This window comes from Caloenas nicobarica, chromosome 13, assembly GCF_036013445.1.
Source record: "Caloenas nicobarica isolate bCalNic1 chromosome 13, bCalNic1.hap1, whole genome shotgun sequence".
NCBI lineage: Eukaryota > Metazoa > Chordata > Aves > Columbiformes > Columbidae > Caloenas > Caloenas nicobarica.
The window spans coordinates 1,513,705-1,533,075 of record NC_088257.1 but is presented as its reverse complement, the minus strand read 5'-3'; the positions used below and the strand labels follow the sequence as shown (position 1 = coordinate 1,533,075).

Sequence of the window (19,371 nt, the reverse complement as noted above, 5' to 3'; positions counted from 1 at the left end):
CAGAGATTAACGCATGTACCCGTGGGGTTTGTAGGGTGCTGTTCCCTTGTCTCCTGAATGGAAATGTGTGGAAGCAGGAACTTATTTGGTCCTGATGCGGGGAGCCTCGTTTGCAGCTGAGCAGAGAAAGGACTGAATGAGATCTGGCTATCAGATGCAAGCTGGTGCCACGTACAGCATGGCCTGGCCCCTCTGCCGCCAGGCAGCTCAGAATCATAGAATCATTTCAGTTGGAAGAGACCCTCAGGATCATCGAGTCTAACCATAACCTAACTCTAGCACTAAAGTCGAGCTGCCCACAAACCCATGGAACAGCGAGGTCCTGCTTCGGGGTCCCTACCCCAACCCCACAATGGTATGATGCTGAGGGGACCTCCCCAAACACACGGCACTGCAAGATTCCTTACAGACACGCTGGCAGTTTTACCCTCAGTTCACAAGCAAACTGAGTCATGGGGCAGTTGAGTACCTGCGCAGAGACCTTTGGGCAAACAGCACCAGGAGCCAAATTCAGGTTCTTTGTCCAAGCAGGCACTCCCTGGGCTTGGCCCGGTTTCTGGATCAACGCAGAAAAACCTGGCAAATCACCTCTCTCCGGAGAGCCTTCCCCATCCCCAAATACCAGCTCGACAAGTGCCACTTGACATTGGCAAAGGAGCAGCAGCAAGTGCAGACTCAGGTTTCCATGAAGAAAACGTTTCTTTTACTGAGCTCAGCGACTGGGGGGCAGTAACAGCAACACCACACCTGACATTTGAAAAGCACCTCTATGGCGCTAGCAACATTCAAAATAGACACTTTCACGCATAAAAAAATATTATCTTTCTAGTTCTCACAGGCTAAGGACTATTAGACGTATCACAGCATCAGTGAATGAGCCTGCACTTTGCAGTCTACTAAGCAGTGGCCCAAGAGAAGTGATAAGACCAGATTTGAGGTTGTCTAACAACAGAGGATGCTGAGCACAGCAAGTCTTGACAGAGGCTTAGGAGCAGTAAGCGTGAGCTCGGGTGCCCTCGGGACCTTGAGCTGGGGGGGCCCAGCGGGGACCTCTGCACCCCTTCGGCTCAGGTTGTCACACCTCGATGCCACCTGACCCAAGCAGCTTTGCCAAGTACAAGCACGTAATTCTGAAGGTTTTCAGTTAATCTTAAGCATGCGCTTAAAATTCCAGATCCTCGTTGCGGAGCACTTAATAACAGGCTGGGGGAAGAAGAAAGGGAGGAAAAAAGCCAAACCCCACAGAGACAATTTTAGACGTGGGGTTTCTGCCGATTTGCCACTTGGTTTACAACAGCAACCTGCTGCGTTTCAGCTCCTCTGCTGTCTCTCGCTCCGGTGGGGGTCCATGGCCAGACAGGACGATGGTGCGAGCACCTCCGCCCGGGCAGGGAGGGCTGCCCTGGAGAGCCCTGACCCGTACGGCTGCGGTGCCGACACCGCTCGTCCCTCCAGCAATGTCAGGCCAAGCCCCAGGGGCCTTCGCTTCTCTGTCCCCAGGTACACCCCACCATGCTGGGCTGTCTCCCTCCCAGCCCATACTGCAGTCCCCTCAGTAAAAACCTCACACTGAAAAAAAAAACCAAAACCACCACAATTCTCAGCCCTCCTTTAAACTGCTCTCCTAAGAATGCCAAGAATTTTCCCAGACACTCGAGCCTTTATTCATATCCCTCCGGCTCCCAGCTGCACTCCAGGCAGGCAAAAACATCACGGAAGGAACCAGATACGGAGTCACCACCAAGACACGCCAAATAAAAATGAAAGACACTTTCCATTACAGGGGCAAGACGACTCAAAAGCTGAGGTTCTCTTCTTTAGCGCTAACTAACGGTTGTGTTGCCTGAAGTGATGACTCCCTAGAAAGTTTTAGGCCCATTTTTAAGAGCTATTCATAAACCCTGGGATCAGTGAGGGCATTGCAAAGAGCAACGCTCAGCATTTTGGGAAAACAGATTTTTTAATAAAAACAATCAATCACTGGTGCAGTTTCAATGTTTCACAATGTCCCATACACCCCAGGTTCATCTCGGGGAAGAAAACGCTCTGCTGCACACCTGTAAAAACCCAACGCGCTGAACACCTGCCCACAGGAAGGTGGACAGGGATTCAATGAGAAAGCAAAACTCCTTTTAAGGAAAGAATTCCTTAGGCAAACTCCTTAACTGCCTTCCTGTACCAAAGCTACTGGTGCCAAGGTGCTGTCTGGTTCCACGGCACATTGTCCTGGCAGCCCAGTAACACGCCGAGCGCTCCCCGCAGCAAACTGGGAGCAGGGACCCGCGCTCCACACGTCCCCCTTCTGCACCAGCCTGCTCGCTCCTGCGCTCCGGAGCAACAGCTGCACTGCAGACACGGCGCCCAGCCCTTCCTCCTTACAAAAACGCCACACAAAACATTAAATAAAAATCCTACACACATCCACAGAATCAAACACAGGCTTAAATCATCAGTTTTTGCTGACTTTCAGAGCGAGCTTTGAAGGGGGAGTAAAGCTTCTCATCTTTTCCTATACAACACACATTCAAGATTACACATTCACAACCTGTGAATGCAACATCAGTTTTAATGTTCTGCAAACAAACCAACTCTCTCTGGCTTAAATTCCTATCTGACTTTTTACAGTAAAAGCAAAATTCCCACATGCTCCCTTTTCTTAAGCTGTTATTTACCAATTTCCCTATAACATTTACAAAGCCTAATAAAATAATTGTGAGGTCTTTCTTAATTAAGAAAGGATTGAACATATATTTTGTCCCTACCACAAGCCCTGGATGAGAGTTTACAAAGGAACAAAACAGGATTTACCGGGCATTATACACACAACGTTTTGCAAACGTGAATGTTGCCTTTGAGAATAAGGAAAGTTGGTTAAAACAGAGAAAACCGTGGAACCAAAAATGACAGACATTTCCTCCAAAATGACCTTAAAGGATGAGAAAGTTCAGCTTTTCGTCAGCCTGAGAATTCCATCCCCCACGAACTATTCAAACTCAAGAAAGCAAAGCCCAAAACACAAATATAACCCTTCAGTCTGTTTAAAAACAAACCCAAACACAGACAAACAGAAACACACCAGACTACCCTAGTTTGTTTCTTTTCAAAAATATTTATTCAGAAGGTGCTGAGGTTTTTTATTTAATGGAACTTCCCGATTAGACCTGACAACAGGCTAATCTGATCGCCTTATCTAATGAGAGACTTTCCCAAGCTCAGCCCAGCTTGCGCTCACTGGTGAGACCAGCAGGACCAATTCCCTTCCCCACCACCCTACGGTGAAGAGGAGGAGGAGACACCTGGAAAATACAAACGGCTGTGGGACAAAGCCGGGAGAGAAATCGAGTACCTACCCCTACGGAGTGGTATGGAAAAGATCTGGGGTAGTTCAAAACAAATGTTGAAATGGGGAAAAGGATCTGGGTCGCCATCATACCGAACAAGCCATGCTGGATATCAGCCACCCAGATTATTTGTTTTAGTTACCACTTAAAATAAACATAGCTAATTCCCACATACATTTCCAGAATTTATTGCCTGATTACTATTATTCAGTATATATTTAGACAAGGGAACAGAGATATAATGGGAACCCAGGGGTTGTGGTCACCACTGTGCTTTTTCCCAGTTTGTCTTACGCAACCATCTCACAGCATCTCCACAAATGGCTCTTCCAGCTACTGGACAAGTCTCCTTGTGGTTCTGCCTGGAAGACACCAGAAATAGGAGTTTTACACACCACAGCCACTGAGCTCCAAGGGCTCAACCAGAGTCATCATGCTAATAAGCCGACTGCTAGATATCCTATTAACACATGCCTCCAGAAAGCCTCAGTGTATAAGCACAGAATGCCTTTAATCTGAAGACTGAAGGCAACCGAATAAGAAAAACTCTATCTGAAAAAAAGTATATAGCAAAAAGGTAAGCTGAAAGAGCTATTCATTCTGTAAGAAACTACAGAATAAACCTACGCTCACCAATACAAGCTGCAAACACCCTTTGGGAGAAGGAGAGTGTTCCTGGGAGCCCTTGTTACTGTGGCAAAGCTGAAAGCCAGGATCAGCTGGTATTAGGACCCAAGGCTGGGCTCAGCCTGCTGGCAGCGGGGTCTGGATGCCAGACCCAGCGACGTCCCTGCGACCCCAGCTGCCCCGCCATGGCCGTGCTGCTCCGCGCACGCCGGGCACCTGCAGGAATATATCTGATTTAACACCACCCGGTCGGCCTCCTCTCCCAGTGACCTGAGCAACCTTGGCTGCTGCTGCGGGAAGGTTTGATTCTTCCACGAGCTGCGGGAAGATGCTTCTTGCCAGAGCACAGCTGCAGGCGTGTCTGTACAGCCCTGTGCAGGCTGACATGAACGCAGCCGAGCAGAAGCTGAGGGATGTGTCCTGCCTCGCTGTTACAGCAAGAAGCAGCCAAAACACCGGGGAGGACATTCCCCACATGCTTCCTTGCACACGTAATGCGGCGGTGGCACAGATTCCGCGTGCACCTCATGCGGAGGAGAGGACGGGAGCAGCCCCCGGCCCCGCCATGGAAACCGGCACAGGCTCCCGGTGACAATGTGGTGTGGAGGCCGCGCGAAGGCCCCGAGGCAGGGTGCTCCATGGGAACCTCTCTCCAGCTGTCTGACATCCCTGGAATTCCATGTGTGTGGGAGACGGACGCTTTTTGGCCTCGCAAAGGAATCTGAACATCTAAACAAAGCGGTGCCTCCACAGCCCTGACCCCACGGGCCCTGGGCAGAGCCCAGACCAGGGACCTGGGATGTATGTGAGAAGCCTGCGGTTCTCACCGACGCCGCTCTCCACAGCCTTCTGAAAACCTCCCTGTCACCTTGTTTTGGAGGGTGCCGCTTCCCTGTCTGATTTCACCTTTTGCATCCAAATGTCACAAGTCGGAGGCGAGCACGGCGGCTTCTGCCAGGAAAGAGGCTCTGGAAGGAAAGCCCATGGCTGGGACCGAGGAGAGGCAGCACCTTCAGGATTTTCTTTTCTCACTTGAGCTGCTCTGGGAGCAGAGATGGGCTCTCCTACTCATCTGACACTTTAAAGATACATTAATATAAATGCAAAGCTTCAGGTTTATACATGAAGCTACACAAAAGTGGGGAAAGGGAGAAACAAGGAGGCTGCCCAGGCGCACAGGCGCCACCTCATCAAACCACAGATACGGGACAACATTATTTCTGAGGGTTGCAGCTAATCTGAAACAAGCAGGGCAGCTTCTCCCACCCACAGCCTGAAATGTGCCCAGGACACGTTCTGAATAATCAAAGCTAATCATGTAGATTTGCCCCTACCCCGCAGAGGCGGGGTACAAACAGCGTGCCCACACCCTGCACACCTCCCTCAGCCCCACGGCCTCCCAAATTCCTCTTAATTGCACAACCCAAGAAAAGCCATTCAGCGTCATGGCATCTCTTCCCCTCCCAACCTCTGAGCCAAAGGAGCAGGAGAAGGAAAGGAGACGAGCACGATTGTCACTCCTGCAGACAGAAAAACAGCCCCGTCCCCCCAGCACTTGGTTCGCACGGTGGTGACTCGAGATGACAGGACTGGGGACAGCAGGGGCACTCGGAGACAGGGCTGCGTCTCTCCCCACAGCTGGCAACAGCGCCGGTATTCTGCTACAGCAGAGAATATTTAGGCAGCTTTTGGACTTCCAGCAACGCTGGGGACTGGCTGACAGCTGCCAGCACAGCACTGACGACAAGCCCTGACACTGCGCCGGCCTCCTGAAAGAGTTATTCTTCAGGCTTTCATTTGTTTTGCCGATGCAGAGGGCACACACGGCTTCAGCATTTGCCAGCTCACGTCCTTCCACCCACCGCCTCGGCGCTCACTGCGATCGCGAGCGGTTAAGAGCAGCTCTGGAGCTCCCACGCAGAACAACATGTTGCATCTCTGCTGCAAGAGGAAGAGATGCTCCAAATTCACTGACAGCAACGGCACCACAGCAGGGAAGAAAAAAAAAAAAAAAACAAACCAACCTTTTTCTTGGCAACATTTGTTCCCAGCACATACATTCAAAATAAGTGATCAACAGCAATGGACTGTGGTTGAGCTAATGGGTCCTGTGGTTGAAACAGGCTTCCTATATGAGGACAGGCAAGCCTCTCGGGGAGGGACTGCGGGGCTCGGAGAGGCAACCACCAATTTGTCTCCTCCAGTGGAAGACCATTTTCCCCATCCCTCCTTCCCAAAAAAGCACATGCTCCAGAGCTGGCCGGGACAGGGAGGGACAGGGCTGCTCCCGCTGGGCCGGCTTCCTGGTACAGGGCACCAGCCTGGAGAAAAATCTGTCCCTTCTGTTCCACCCTGCATGGGGGATCACTTGAGTTTTTCCAGGCTAAAGGTAAAATAATTGAATGACAAAAACAGACCAGGAAATTTAAGCCTGGAACTTTCAAATGGTGCCGCTGGCTGGGCAAAAAAAACAGGGCAGGGGGAACGTCTGAATCCAAACAAGCCCCAGTTTCCACTGGAATTGAGCCATGGAAACATTTTCCTTGGGAGTTTGATTAAAAGAAAACGTAAGCCTGTGCTCGGGACCTGCAGTGATAAGGTTTCTGGCAACCGCTCTGCCCCAGCCCCGCACACAGAGCTGTGCTCAGCCCGCTCCTCGTGCCCCTCGCTCACAGACTGGGGTGTTACGCTGGCCCTGCACACGGAGGAGCCGCCTTAGGAAACACAAGCTTAGAGAAAACAGCAGCAGCAGCAGCACCAAGTTTATCACAACCCAGGCAGTTATGGCAGGAACAGGCACCGTTCAAAGGTCCCTCTCCTCCCGGAGCTGGGAGGTCACGAGAAGGGACATTTGTTTCTACGATTCTAAGGCACTGGTGTGTAAACAGGTAACACCCACAGAAGCTGCCAAACTGGCCAGACCCCCCAGCTCAGCATCTCGCTGCCACAAAAAAAATCCCAGTGTCTCTTTCCAGTCAGAAGGATGTTGTTCGGCTTTTCTCTGTATTAAGTGTTGTTTTTTCTGGCAAGATCTCCTAAGGAGCACTAATTTATAGTAAAGCTATCAGTAAAAGGCTGGCTCTCAATCACTGACATGAGGGGACATCTCGTCAGGACTGCACGGAGACAGCCGCCCGCAGCAGCTACGTGTGCGCAGCCAGTGCTCTCTGCACGGGACGTCACCCTCCAGAATCCCTGCTCCGTGCACAGTGTCACGGTATGCGCACAACGCAATCAGCCATGACATTTCCAAAACTTACAGCATGATGTTAAATTCTGATCTCAGCCCAACGTTCAGGCTGAGGACACCTGCTCCTCTGCACATGCGTGCACTGAGAACACGCAGCTGCTTAGTTCAGAGCCCAAGCAACTGCCTGTGCACCTCCAAGTCAGACAGTGTTAATGCAGATTGTCAAGCGACAGCACTTTGGGAGGCCCATGGGTTTTATTTAAGAAGAGAGAAAGCAACAGACTTGGGGCTTTGCAAAAGCTTCTCAAAAGCAAAACCGTCTTACGGTCTTGGTCTCACATCTCATCCCATTTATTCTCCTACGCATCTTCAGTCACTTCTCCATCATTTCTTCTCCTTCCAGCTTTTCTTGCTTCCTCCAGAGCTTCTGCATTTCACGCACTTTCTGGCTCCTGCTCACACGTGGTGGTTGGGCCGTTTCCCACTCAACATACCAGCGTCCTTGCTCATTCTGCCAGTGTCTGCTCCAGCAGACAGGCAGCGCATGTGCTAGCTCAGCACTGGCCGCAACAGGCAACGGAGAAGCTCTGAGCCTTGATGACAAATTTAAGTACTTCAGAATTGAACCCAATTTTATCAGCTTTCTTTCCGCTCTGATGGTGACTGTAATGAAGACAACTGGCCTGGGGTTTCTAGAAGCAATGCCTGCAGACCAAGCCCTGCACAGGGCGGTGATGAGCGATGCTCCCACAGCAGACCAGCAGAAAACTTCAGTCTCCAGGGGCTGAGGCCAATCTCTCTCACAAGCGCCACATTCACAAAAACAAAGGCGGTCTTCAGCACCACTGGTGTGATTCTGCTGCCTTAGAGGCAGCTTTCTATGGGCGAGTTTCCTTTCATTTGCTTTTGTTGGTCATTTCCAGCAGCAGCACTCCAAGGGAACTGTATTGTGCTGGACACAGAGGCGCTCTGGAGGACTGGACAAGGGAAGCTGCATCTGGGGAGTTTTGAAAACACATTATCCAAACCTAAGGGTCACTACATTCCAGGATGTGAGTGTCAGCTGGATACTTAAAAATAGCTTCACCAATCTGAAGAGCGTGACCTATTGCCTATCAAAAACCTCCTTCAGAGGCTTTTTCTACATTACTTTCCACTGCGGATACAAACAGCTGGTAAAAATAAATTCATTTATCATCATCTTTTCTTGCCAGTAATGAGCTATTCCCACCCAGACTTCATTCTCCAGAAACTGAGGTGCAGTGATATAAAATGGCACCAAGAAAACTGTAAACCCGGCAGAAAGAACACCTCGGAACACCTTAATTGTGAGGTTTCTGTGATATTGCTGGAGGAACAGCATCAGAGCCGAGACGCGCTGAGGACGAAGGAAGGAGCAGCGGGACAGCCCTCTGCCCTACATCACACAGACGCGAGACGCTGCTCTCCCACCGCTCCTGCCAGAACCGCAGTTCCAGGCGAAAAGCAAACCTGCCCAAAGGCAAAGCCCAGCAGATCCCTACAAACTCACCCCGGCTCCCGGCACAAAGCAAGCAGATTTTCTCCCAATGGAGCTGGGCACTAAAGTCACGTTGGAGCCCAGCCATTTCACTTTGGTGCCCAAATGAGGGCCAAGCACCTTCGGGAACTTCTTTTCCTCTCTTTTTTTAAATAAAAGTGGCAGAGTATTGACACAAGTACACTAAGCAGTCAAGTACCCACACCAAAGAATGCAAGATTAAGATTAAGTAGGCAATATTTTAGGTTCCCATAACACCCATGAAAACCTGCACAGGCACCAGGAAGCACAATAAATTAAAAGTATTTATATATGATACAAATGCAGAAAGAATTGCAGTGAGTTAGTTACGGTGTTTCCATTCCCTGCAAGTCAGGCTTTCCCTTCATCCCCTCTCCCCAGAGACTAGAAGCATTTGCTTTCTTAAATGAGAGTCCACAATCAATTTTCCTTTATGCAAGTTTTAAGTAAGTTACAGTCTTGCGAATTCATTCTTGAGCTGGAAACTTTTGCGCCAGGATTCAAATAAATGAAGCAGAGTTTGAGATTCTTCGCAAAAAGTAGTTTACAGAAAAAACAGTAGCAGGGACTTGTTTGTGCTCAAACGGTATGCCTATAATTCAGACAACCACCACTGCTGTTCCCATTTATTTAGCAATCTCACACCAGACATTTTTGACTTTTGAGAGCTATGCTATTTAATGTGGTAAAAATGTTTTTAGCTCTGAAAGGCTGCAAGATGCATCACCGAGCTATGTAATCAGAACCGCTTTCCAACAACAACAAAAAATTCAAGCCTTAGACAAAGAATAGTTTTAAACCGACACAGATTTGAGCCAGATTGACTTCCGATAGCAGTTATACAACATGTGAGCTGCAGAGAGGCGGCGGTGCCCAGGTCATGCTCCATATTTGCTGTACAGTGCTCTTCAGAGCCCAGCCAGCCTCAAGGGTTTGTTTTACCCGTGTTCCAATCACTGCGTCTCTCTTAGTATTATATACACACTGGTAAGTTACCGTTTCAGTGTTTGGATACCAGAAGTATGTAAACTACCCTTATTTAGGAAGCTCTGACTCCATTTCTTTCCGCCCCTCGTTGCGGGTGCTTCATTCCCGCAGACACGCAGATACTGGATGCCCTTTGCGAGCATCTTGCACGCTCGAGGGTCACGAAAGGTTTTCGTTACCGCTTTCAGCATCAGACCAAGCACCGAAGCCTCGGAGCCTTCCGGCAGCACGGTACCCCCTTCCAGCCCCGTACCCCCTTCCAGCGCCCCGTACCCCCCTTCCAGCGCCCCGTACCCCCCTTCCAGCCCTCTACACCGGGCAGGACCTTCCCGCAAGGACTCTCCCCCGAGCACACCAGCTTCACCCCTCTCCAACGCCCCCGGCAGCCGAACCCCGCACCCCCGCCGGCCCCTCCCGGCCGCGCCGGCTCCCGCGGACACGCACACGGGGCCGCCGCCCGGCGCATCCTCCCCGGCTGCCCTGGCCCCACCATCGGCTGGATTCATTTCCCCACCCCGAGGGAGAAAAAACCCAAGTTTTCGCCCCAGGAGACGCGCGTAGGAGAGCGGGGCCGCTGGCTGCTCACCGAGAAGCGCTCCAGGTCGGTGGCGGCCATGGCCGGGCTGGCGCGGCGCTCCCGGCTCAATGGATCCAATATGGCCACTTCCTGGAAACTCCCTCCGCGCCGCCCGCCGCAGGCACCGCCCGCCCCGCCGACCGACACACCGGGGGACCGGGCGCCGGCACCCGCCGGGGGCGGGCAGGGGCGGGAGCGGCCCCGCAGCGCGGCCCTCCCCCGGGGGGCGGGCGGGAGGCCGGGCCGGGCCCCGCCCTCCGCCCGCGGCCGCGCACACGGGCCGGGGGCGGCCCCGGGGGTCCCGCACGCCCGCCACCGGCTCAGCTGCAGGTGGGGCTTTGGGGTGAGCGTTCTGCAGATGGAAAGGGCTGGGAGAGCCACGCGGCATCACCCTCAACACAGAAAACCTTCGTGTTGCAGCGGGACTTAGCGATGCTTGCGAACGTCTCCAGGGCGGGGGTCAGAGGATGGAGCAGACTCTGTTCGGTGGTGCCCAGCGACAGGTTGAGGGGCAACGGGCACAGACTGAAACACAGGAGGTTCCACCTGAATATGAGGAGAAACTCCGGTACTTTGAGGGTGACAGAGCCAGGACCAGGCTGCCCAGAGAGGCTGTGGGGTCTCCTTCTCTGAGACATTCAAACCCACCCGGACGCCATCCTGTGCAACCTGTTCAGAGTGAACCTGCTTTAGCAGGGGGGTTGGACTAGATGATCTCCAGAGGTCCCTTCCAACCCCCACCATCCTGTGATTCTGTGACTGTAGAAGTGCCAGAAGCATCCTCTGAATCCTGCAGAGGATATTTTTATATATATATACACACACAGGTATATAGAGACCCATTTCCCCATCTCAAGAAACTGCCAAGTGTTCGGCATCCTGGAAGGCCACGAGATACCGCAGGGCAGCAGTGCCTCTGCACCAACGTGCCTGTCACGTGGGAGTTACACCGAAGTTCAAGTACACTACAGGGGACTGTCAGGTCTGTCTTCTTCATTCCTTCCCACATAAAGCACAAAGGCAATCCCATAGCCAGCATCCTCAGTCTTTGTAATCTGCAGACATTTGTATTTTACAAGCTGTTAGCACACAGCAGTTTTCCTTGCTTTCTGGTGCCCTCTGCTGCAGTGCAACCAGGAAGGAACCGCTCACCAGAGCCACATGTGCTCTCTCATGCAGCCGGGTCACCACACCAGAACCTACAGCCCTCAGCCGCCTGCTGCCCTGGTTTTGTCTTCGGCTTTCCCGTCTTTCTGTCAGCCACTGTGTCCTCGGCTTTTCCCCTCGCCCTGTCTCTCGAAGCTATGCATACTCCAGCATCCTGCGCACAAAGGAGGGCCACAAATATACTTGTTACCTAATTACAATACGGCTAAAGCTCCGAGCCGTGCCTCAATTACTAAAAAGAGTGAGCAACTGTGCTTAGGCCCTGTTTCCAGTTGTTTTTCAAAAGGTTTGCCAAATTTCAACTTTTCAGCAAGGAAAAGGAAAGATACCCAATATCCCAGTTCCTTTAATTCATTGCCCACAAAAGCACAGTCCCTGGAGAGCCCTAAAGCAGGACTGAAGTATTCAAAGACAATCAAACCTCAACAACCAAATTAAAACAGAACTTAGACTTAATTAAAGTACTCTTCATATTAACTTCTCTCTTCTCCCTTACCTGCTATTTGTGATTTTAACAAAGGTCTCCTGCTCCCATGGCAATATAAATAAATGGGACCACGCTGTGCAGGTGGGCGCTGAGCTCTGTGTTACAGCAGGTGTGCAAGATCCTGTGTTACTTCTGCACATCTTTGATTCTTCCCAAGACTCTTTGGGATCACCCAAGTGATGTGCTTTTTGAAATATAAATCTAGAGCAGGTCAGAAGAGCTGTTTTTCTGTCCTTCCTGAGTGGACTGCCTATGACGAAATTAATTCTGCTAATCCATATACTAGTTCTGGCTAAAGATAGGTTGCAAAAACATTGTATTTCTCTAAAAAGGCCATTGCTGAACACCATCTGTTAATTTATTTTCTTGGATCACCAAAAATGACAAGAAAAAAACCCCTCAACCTTCTTCCTGTCACAACCTCAGCTCTTTGTTAGTGCAGCCTAGTGCTGGAGCTGCAGGGACAGCAAAGCTGCCCCACGGGCCTGGGACACCTCGAGCCGCGGGCCGCCCGCCCTCAGCAGGGCTGTAAACTCGCGGAACCTTTCATTCATTTATCCCGTGGAGGTGCCACATTAGTGCAGACCTGACACTCGCTTTGCCATCTTGTTTCTTTGGCCGATTCCCAAACGTTCTCCAGTTCTCTCCTTCAGTAAAAATGGGGAAGGTAGAATCCCGTATTTCTAGTGCACAGATGCAAGTAGCATAGTTTATATAGAAGCAGAGTTAATTTTCCAGGCTGCCTTTACATATCACAAAGAAGCAAAAATAAACAGCTAAAAAGGTTTAAAAGCTTTTTTTTTTTTTTTTTTTTTTTTTTTTACTTTACAGCCAACGTTTGGATTCCTGATGTAAGACTCTTGCTTAACACACACTTAAATGCCATTATGCCAGGTACTTCGGGAGGAGTGATTGACTTCGATTCATTAAGAGCTCTTTTCCCTGCCAATAAAGTCCAGAATGTAACAGCACAAGGCTGACAGAAGCTGATTCTCAGACAGCTGCTGGTTTCTGTGAGCTGCAGGCTGGATGCAAAGACTCTGGGCATAAAGGAAATTCTGAGCCATCGCAGCAGATCAAGGGACTCGACTGAGCTGTGCTGCTGAGACCACCTGCAGCCGAGTCCTCTCTGCCTGTGTCCCCCAGCATGGGGCATGTCCCTGGGACAGCAGAACACTGGGTAAAAGCTCACAGTTATTTTTAAACACCTTCTTATTTCAAAAAGTAGACTATTTCTAATGCCAGTTAAAGAGAAACCCTGCCGATTTCAAAAGCTTCAGGTGCATAAAAACCGCTTCAAGAGGAGAGAATTGGATTTGCTGTCTCCTTTAACTGCTAAGGCTTCAGTTGTTATGGAAATCATTCCTAATGGTTCGAGAATTAGATGTATATTATAGCTGGATGCTCCTGCAAGGATTTTAAACTCAGTGGAATATTTGTACCTGCTAAATCCACAGTGAATTTAGGATGAGCTGCGATTTTCTACAGGTAAAGAGCTGGGGCAGAGAAAACAAAGGGCTGGAGAGCAAGCAACGTGCACAGAAATGCAATCACAGGCCCTTTTACTTCACATGCAGCCACAGTGAGCAAGTGATCATCCTACCAGCCCCATGAACACCACAGCAAGACCAAGGCATTCTGAAGGTGGCTGCATCCCCCAGCGCTGGGTAAAATCCTTGATCTTCAGACCCGGGTGCTGCAGATAAACAGAACTCTTCACATTTCTCTGCACGGACTGGAGGAAGCAGCTTACTGGCAGCCAGGCATTTCTCGCAATGTGTCCTTCCGGGGATTATTAGAAATCAAACAGTTCAATAGCTACTCTTTTAGCAGTGCTACCGTCAAGCACCTTATTAAACTTCCATCAGTTATACTGACAATATACGAGACCCAGAAGTCTTTTTCTACAGAAGTGCTGTCTTTCTAACCTGGAAGTCAAGAGGAGCTGTAAATCCATTTTCCCTATGGAGACTGAGCGGTCCCAGTGGATGTAAGTGGGATGGCTGGAAACAGACCACAAATTTCCCCGCCTGCTGATGTTAAGGGCAGTATTTCCACACTGTACCTCATACCAGGATTGCATTGTCCTGCTGGAATTCCACCAAGTTCACAGGCACTATGTGAAAATCAGAGGATGTCTGGGATGGGTCCTTGCGTCATCTGCGTGGAACAAGCAGTATTTAATAAATACAAACTCTGAGATATGTGGAAAAGTGCATTTGAATGGTTGCTATTGAGAAACACCATCTGAACTCATTACTGAAGTCCTTGAGTTACAACTGAACCTTGCTCATTTATGAGAAAATGCCTTTTATCTGCAACACTCTTCCCCCCACTCCCTGCCCCTTCACTGACTTTAGCTCGACTGTTTATCTATGGAAGGTTACTGCATTTCTCCATGGAACAAAGGAAGGGCTATTTTCTTCACAATGCATTCTCTTTGTTTCACATGAAAATATCAACAAGGAAAGTGGAAAACCGTGGGCTTTGTCATCCTATTTATTCTGGGAACCCTGATTTCATTTCAGAGGAAAGTAAGTTTTCCTTGAGGTACAAATCCCAGCCGCAGTCAATAGCACCTGAGCTTTGCCCTTCAGCAAAGCAGCGGCGCCCTGTCCCACGGAGACTATCCCCTGCATTCCCTTTTTCTTCCTTCATTGCTTCCACCCCGGCACCTCACCTTCCCTGTGGATATCATGCGGGACAGAGCAGGACCTGGAATGCCACCTCCTTCCGTTTGGAAGTGCCCGGAGAAGTCGCTTTGCTCTGACTAGGTGCTTGGCTTGATCTCCCACTGTACTTCCTGGTGTTGTGCAATGTCAATAATTATAGTCAAATAACCTTTACCTTCCTCCCCTGCGGGGGTGGCGAAAGGCCCCAGGCTCTCTATGCCACTCACTACGCTGTAATGCTGATTGTTGGAAAGTTTGTGGAACTTCTTCCCAGGAAAGATAATTCTCCTCAGTCTCACAGTTCAAAATAGAGGCCGGCTTTCTACGGCTTATGACGTAGAACTAGCAAATGCACTATTTGTGTTTTAAAAAGTAGTAGTAAATTAATTTAATCATGGGTTTCTGTACATTTTTTTTGCCTCAGTCAGTAAATTAAAAATATCAAGACAGTTGGCTTGAAATCTCCTACGAAGCAGCCCACAGTATTCTGTATATAGCCCCGCAAAAAAATACTTGCTTTGTAGATTTTTAGTGACACAGAAAAAGAGGCAGAACTTCTCGTGCTTTTTAAGGCTGGAAATTTCAGATGACTGAAGAGCATAACACCCATAATGCTCCAGGCTTTTATTATCTATATTAATAAAATGCATTCAAACAGCTTAATTTTTGCTGCACAACCTGATCAGAATATGACCAGCGGTCAGTAGACTAAGAGGAGGTCACTGGGATCTGGTCTGCGGTACCTGGCACTCAGCCTGAAAGGTGGGCAACCAAAAGGCATCAACAGGTAAAGGGAAAGGTTGGCAAACAGGATGCACCCCATGCTGCGGTCTGGAAATGGTACGGAGGGTTAGGCGGAGGCGGTATTTTCTTAATTACAGAAAGTATAGGACTAATCTAACACCCTCTGACAGACTGGGAACAGGAGCACAACCACGTGGCACGGGCTGCCCGCAAAGGATGAAGCGTGCGCACGTGGGACAGGTGGTTGGACACATCACTGGAAAATTACCTGGGGAAAGAGCTCCTTGCGTCAGGGCAGTCGAATGGGAGCAACCAGCCCATGCGTGGCACGGCCCGAGGCGCTGGCAGACACCCCTCTGCTGTGACCTTCTGGGGACGGGGACGTGCCCTTTTGCTCTGCGGCCACCAGGAATGCCGGGACCTGCAGCGGGGAACAGCATCGGTAACACCCCTTCTTCGGGACCCTCACCCAACACAAACCACCGATGAGGTGGTGAGACCTCAGTCATCCAAAGGTTGTGCTCGATAGAAGCAACTTCTCCCTGTGCATTTGTGACATAAGAAAATGTGTTTTAAAAGAGTCTTTTATTCTGAATTGTTTTCCCTCCTCCCCTTGCTCATTTGCAGATATGAATGATAATCCTAGGGTATAGCTGAAAGTTTGCAATGCAAAAATCACAGACTGCTGAGATTTTCTTATGCCTGCAATGGATTCTAGTAAGGAAAATAAATCAACATTGAAAGCAAGGCATAGCAATTAGTGTTCGGATGCATGCTCATTATTTGCTCTCTACAGCAGGCAAGGCAGAACCGCGGCAATGCCCTGAGCCAGCAAGCACTGCTAATCCAGCAGAACACTAGACAAGTGGCTGCCCCAGCAGAGGGCAAGGTTGCTCTGTACGCCATGTGAAAGGCAGTAATAAGAGGTGTGTGATTCACGTAGAAATACTGAATTGCTACAAGCAGCACGAAGATTACACACTATTATGTGAAAGAACATTAGAGCAGCAAAACGATTTTGAGGAACTGGCTCAGCGCCAGCTTGTTAGCAAGAGATAAAATAGCTTTTTGGAGATTTGCACAAAGATGGAGAGAGAGAGAAGGGGAGAGACTGCCAAAGGAAGCCTCTGAGCAATCTGTAGGCAGAGGCTCTTCTACAACCAGTAAAAGGTGTGAAGAGGCAGAAGGGAGGTCAGCATCATCGAGAGGGGAGAGAGATGCACTGCGTGGGGATCGACACACCTCCCATTGCCTTCAAGATGGAGACTTTGGCACTGGCTCATACTCCATTTTATTCAAGTTCTAAGACGGTGAAAACAAACCAAATCTATTTTCTGTTTTCTTATCCATCCTTGTACAGACAGTTACATTTATCTGTCTTCTTACCACACTGCCTCTGTTTGTTCCGTGTTCAGTCTCTCTTGCCGTTTTCCTAGACAAACTGTTCAGTCATTCAGGAACTGATTTAGTGATCTCAATTGCAACACTCGGTGGAGAAGAAAACAAGTTTGCAGGCTGCACATCATCCCTCCAGGAGGTCTTCAGTCCTACTCCTTCAACTGGGGAAACGTGTTTGTCTTGGATTTTTTTTTTTTTCCCCTGTAGAATTGAGAACAATAATAATGTTAAATGCTTAGGCAGAAGTAATTGATATGGCAGCAGAGACAGCTTCTCTCTTTATAAAAAGCACTGTCTCTTCTCCAGGTGTACATGAATAGATGCAAACATGTTGTATAGATTTCACCTATACAGACACTTACATTGTAGATGCAATATAGATAAGAGACATATAAATAACAGGTATGATATATATAGCATCACATAGAGTTGAATATATTTCGAAAGACTGCCCTATGCCCCTGTCTTCTGAACTATTTTGAGGCTCCAACCCAGAAGAATCGCAGCTCCGGCAGAACACCAGGGGCTTCTCAGGGAATGGAAACCTGACTTTGCAGAGTGATTTCTACCGAAAGCTGCACCACTTATCTGCTCTTGAAACAAACCAAGCAACAAAACATCGTTTTAGGAAGTTGGAAGAGGAGCATTCGTTGAAGCGTTTGCCCCTGAGCAGTCTCCGAAGAGATGACAGACTCTGGTCTCTTCTGTCACCTGGCGGAGACAGCGGCGCAGCAAGTGACACGGGGCCGGGGGACCGGGGACCGGAGCCGGGCCCAGGACCGGGGGTCGGAGCCGGAGGACCGGGGGCCCGGGCGGTGCCCCGCAGCGCCGCCCCGCGGGAGGAGCGCGCTCCGGTGCGGCTCCGCTCGCTCAGGGCGGCGGCGCGGGCGGGGCGGGGCGGCCCGATCACCTCAGCGGGAGCGGCCGCGGGGGACGCGCTCGCCGCCGCCGCAGGTGCTTCCTGCCTGCAGATCCCGGCGAGCCCCCAGGGCGGGCGGGCTCCGGGGCTCCCTCCGCCGCGGGGAGTCGGCGGGCGCGGCGGCGCTGGCTCCGGCACCACCTGTGGCGGCGGGATGGCGGAGCTCGACATCAGCCCGGCGGCCGTGCTGGGCTTCCTGCAGGAGCACGGCGGGCGGGTGCGCAACACCGAGCTGGTGAGCACCTTCCGGCCGCTGCTGGAGGCCGGCGGGGACGCGGCGGCGCGGGCGGAGCGGCGGGAGCGGTTCAAGGCGGCGGTGAACGCCGTGGCCGTGGTGAAGGAGCGCGACGGGGCCAAGTTCGTGGTCCTGCGGCGGGAGCTGCGCGCCGCCCCGCCGCCAGGGGGCGCGCTGGCGCCGGGGGGCGATGGCGGCGGCGGCGGCGGCCCCGAGCGCGGCCCGGCCGGGCGGCTCTCGCCGGTGCCCCCCGAGGAGCTGCCGTCCCCGCGGGCCGTGTCTGAGCTGCGGGGCCTCTTCCAGGGCGGGGGCGGCGGGGTGCCCCTGCCTGCCAGCGCGGGGGGGCCCCGGCGGGAGCCGCTCCCCAAGCCCTGCATGCTGCCCGTGCGCTGCGTGCCGCCCCCCGCCGCCACCGCCCCGGGGCCGCCGGAGGAGCCGGGGTCCCCCTTGGCACCCCCGCAGGAGGAGGACGCTGGGTCCCGCTCGCCTGGCCTGCGGCGGGGGCCCAAGAATCACCGGGCCAGCGAGGAGCCGTCGGCGGTGCCGCTGGAGGAGGCCGAGCACCAGTGGCTGGTGCTGGCGGCCGGCGGGCAGTGGACGCAGCAGCTCCACGGGCTCCTGCTGGGCGACGCCAGCCTGGCCGCCCGCAGGGACTTCATCTCGGGCTTCACCGCCCTGCACTGGGCCGCCAAGAGCGGCAACTGCGACATGGTGACCAACATCATCCGGGCGGCGGAGAAAGGGGGGGCCCGCGTCGACGTGGACGCCAGGTCGCACAGCGGCTACACGGCGCTGCACCTGGCCGCCATCCACGGCCAGGAGAAGATCATCACCATGCTGGTCTACAGCTACCACGCCAACACCGACCTGAGGGACTACAGCGGGAAGAAGCCACACCAGTACCTGAAGGAAGGGGCCTCCTCTGCGGTGCGGCGCTTGCTGGGGGACCCCAGCCTTTCCCACAGTGCGGAGCCCTCTGTGCCCATCAAGAAGACCACAAAGCTTGCGGCTTCCATCTTGAGCTCCACTAGCACTTTTCTGGGCGTCATATCGGATGACATGGCTTTCTACGATCTCACCAAAGGCTTAAGGAAGCCCTCGTCCTTAAACAAGCTCCTGGCTGCCACTACGGGCCCCAGGAGGAAGCCAAAGACCAGAGGGGGTTTCCCTTCGTATTCCTCCCTCTCCGAGGCGATGGAGGAGGAGGAAGAGGAGGTCGTCGTGAAACGCAGACCCGTGTCTGAGCTGTTCTTTGGCCACTAGCCTCTGCCTTCTTGGCATCAAAATCGTTTAATAACATGAGTGGGGGCTCGATTTTTCTCTCACGGAGGCAGCTTGGATCTCTTCTCTCCGTGTATATATTTTTGGATGTTTAACTAAATCAGTGACGGGGTCTGGCCCAAAGGCTGCTGGATGAAACGCAGCTCAGACACCTGTGCAAAGGGAGCTGCCCAGGGAGTGTTACAAATGCTGCGTCCTGCTGATGG

At 51.7% G+C, this 19,371-nt stretch overlaps 2 protein-coding genes across 7 annotated transcripts in view; one reads left to right on the top strand and one right to left on the bottom strand.

The window, feature by feature from the left end:
• SEPTIN8 (septin 8) overlaps positions 1–10,408 on the bottom strand; it is a 38,139-nt gene extending 27,731 nt beyond the window's left edge. For all 6 annotated transcript variants that reach the window (XR_010606915.1, XM_065643843.1, XM_065643844.1 and 3 more), the window contains exon 1: positions 10,272–10,408. Coding sequence is in view for 5 of the 6 variants with exons in the window: in XM_065643843.1 (XP_065499915.1) it covers positions 10,272–10,301 (30 nt within the window). In the remaining variant the exon portion in view is untranslated. The remainder of the gene's footprint in view (positions 1–10,271) is intronic.
• A 7,386-nt stretch (positions 10,409–17,794) lies between these two features.
• On the top strand, positions 17,795–19,147 carry SOWAHA (sosondowah ankyrin repeat domain family member A). Its single transcript, XM_065644422.1, has one exon. The coding sequence runs from the start codon at positions 17,804–17,806 to the stop codon at positions 19,145–19,147; it is 1,344 nt and encodes a 447-aa protein (XP_065500494.1). The 5' UTR covers positions 17,795–17,803.
• The last annotated feature ends 224 nt before the right edge of the window (positions 19,148–19,371 follow it).

Bases quoted from the DNA above. Each gene is read 5' to 3' on its own strand.
- SOWAHA (XM_065644422.1), top strand. From the start codon at position 17,804: ATGGCGGAGCTCGACATCAGCCCGGCGGCCGTGCTGGGCTTCCTGCAG.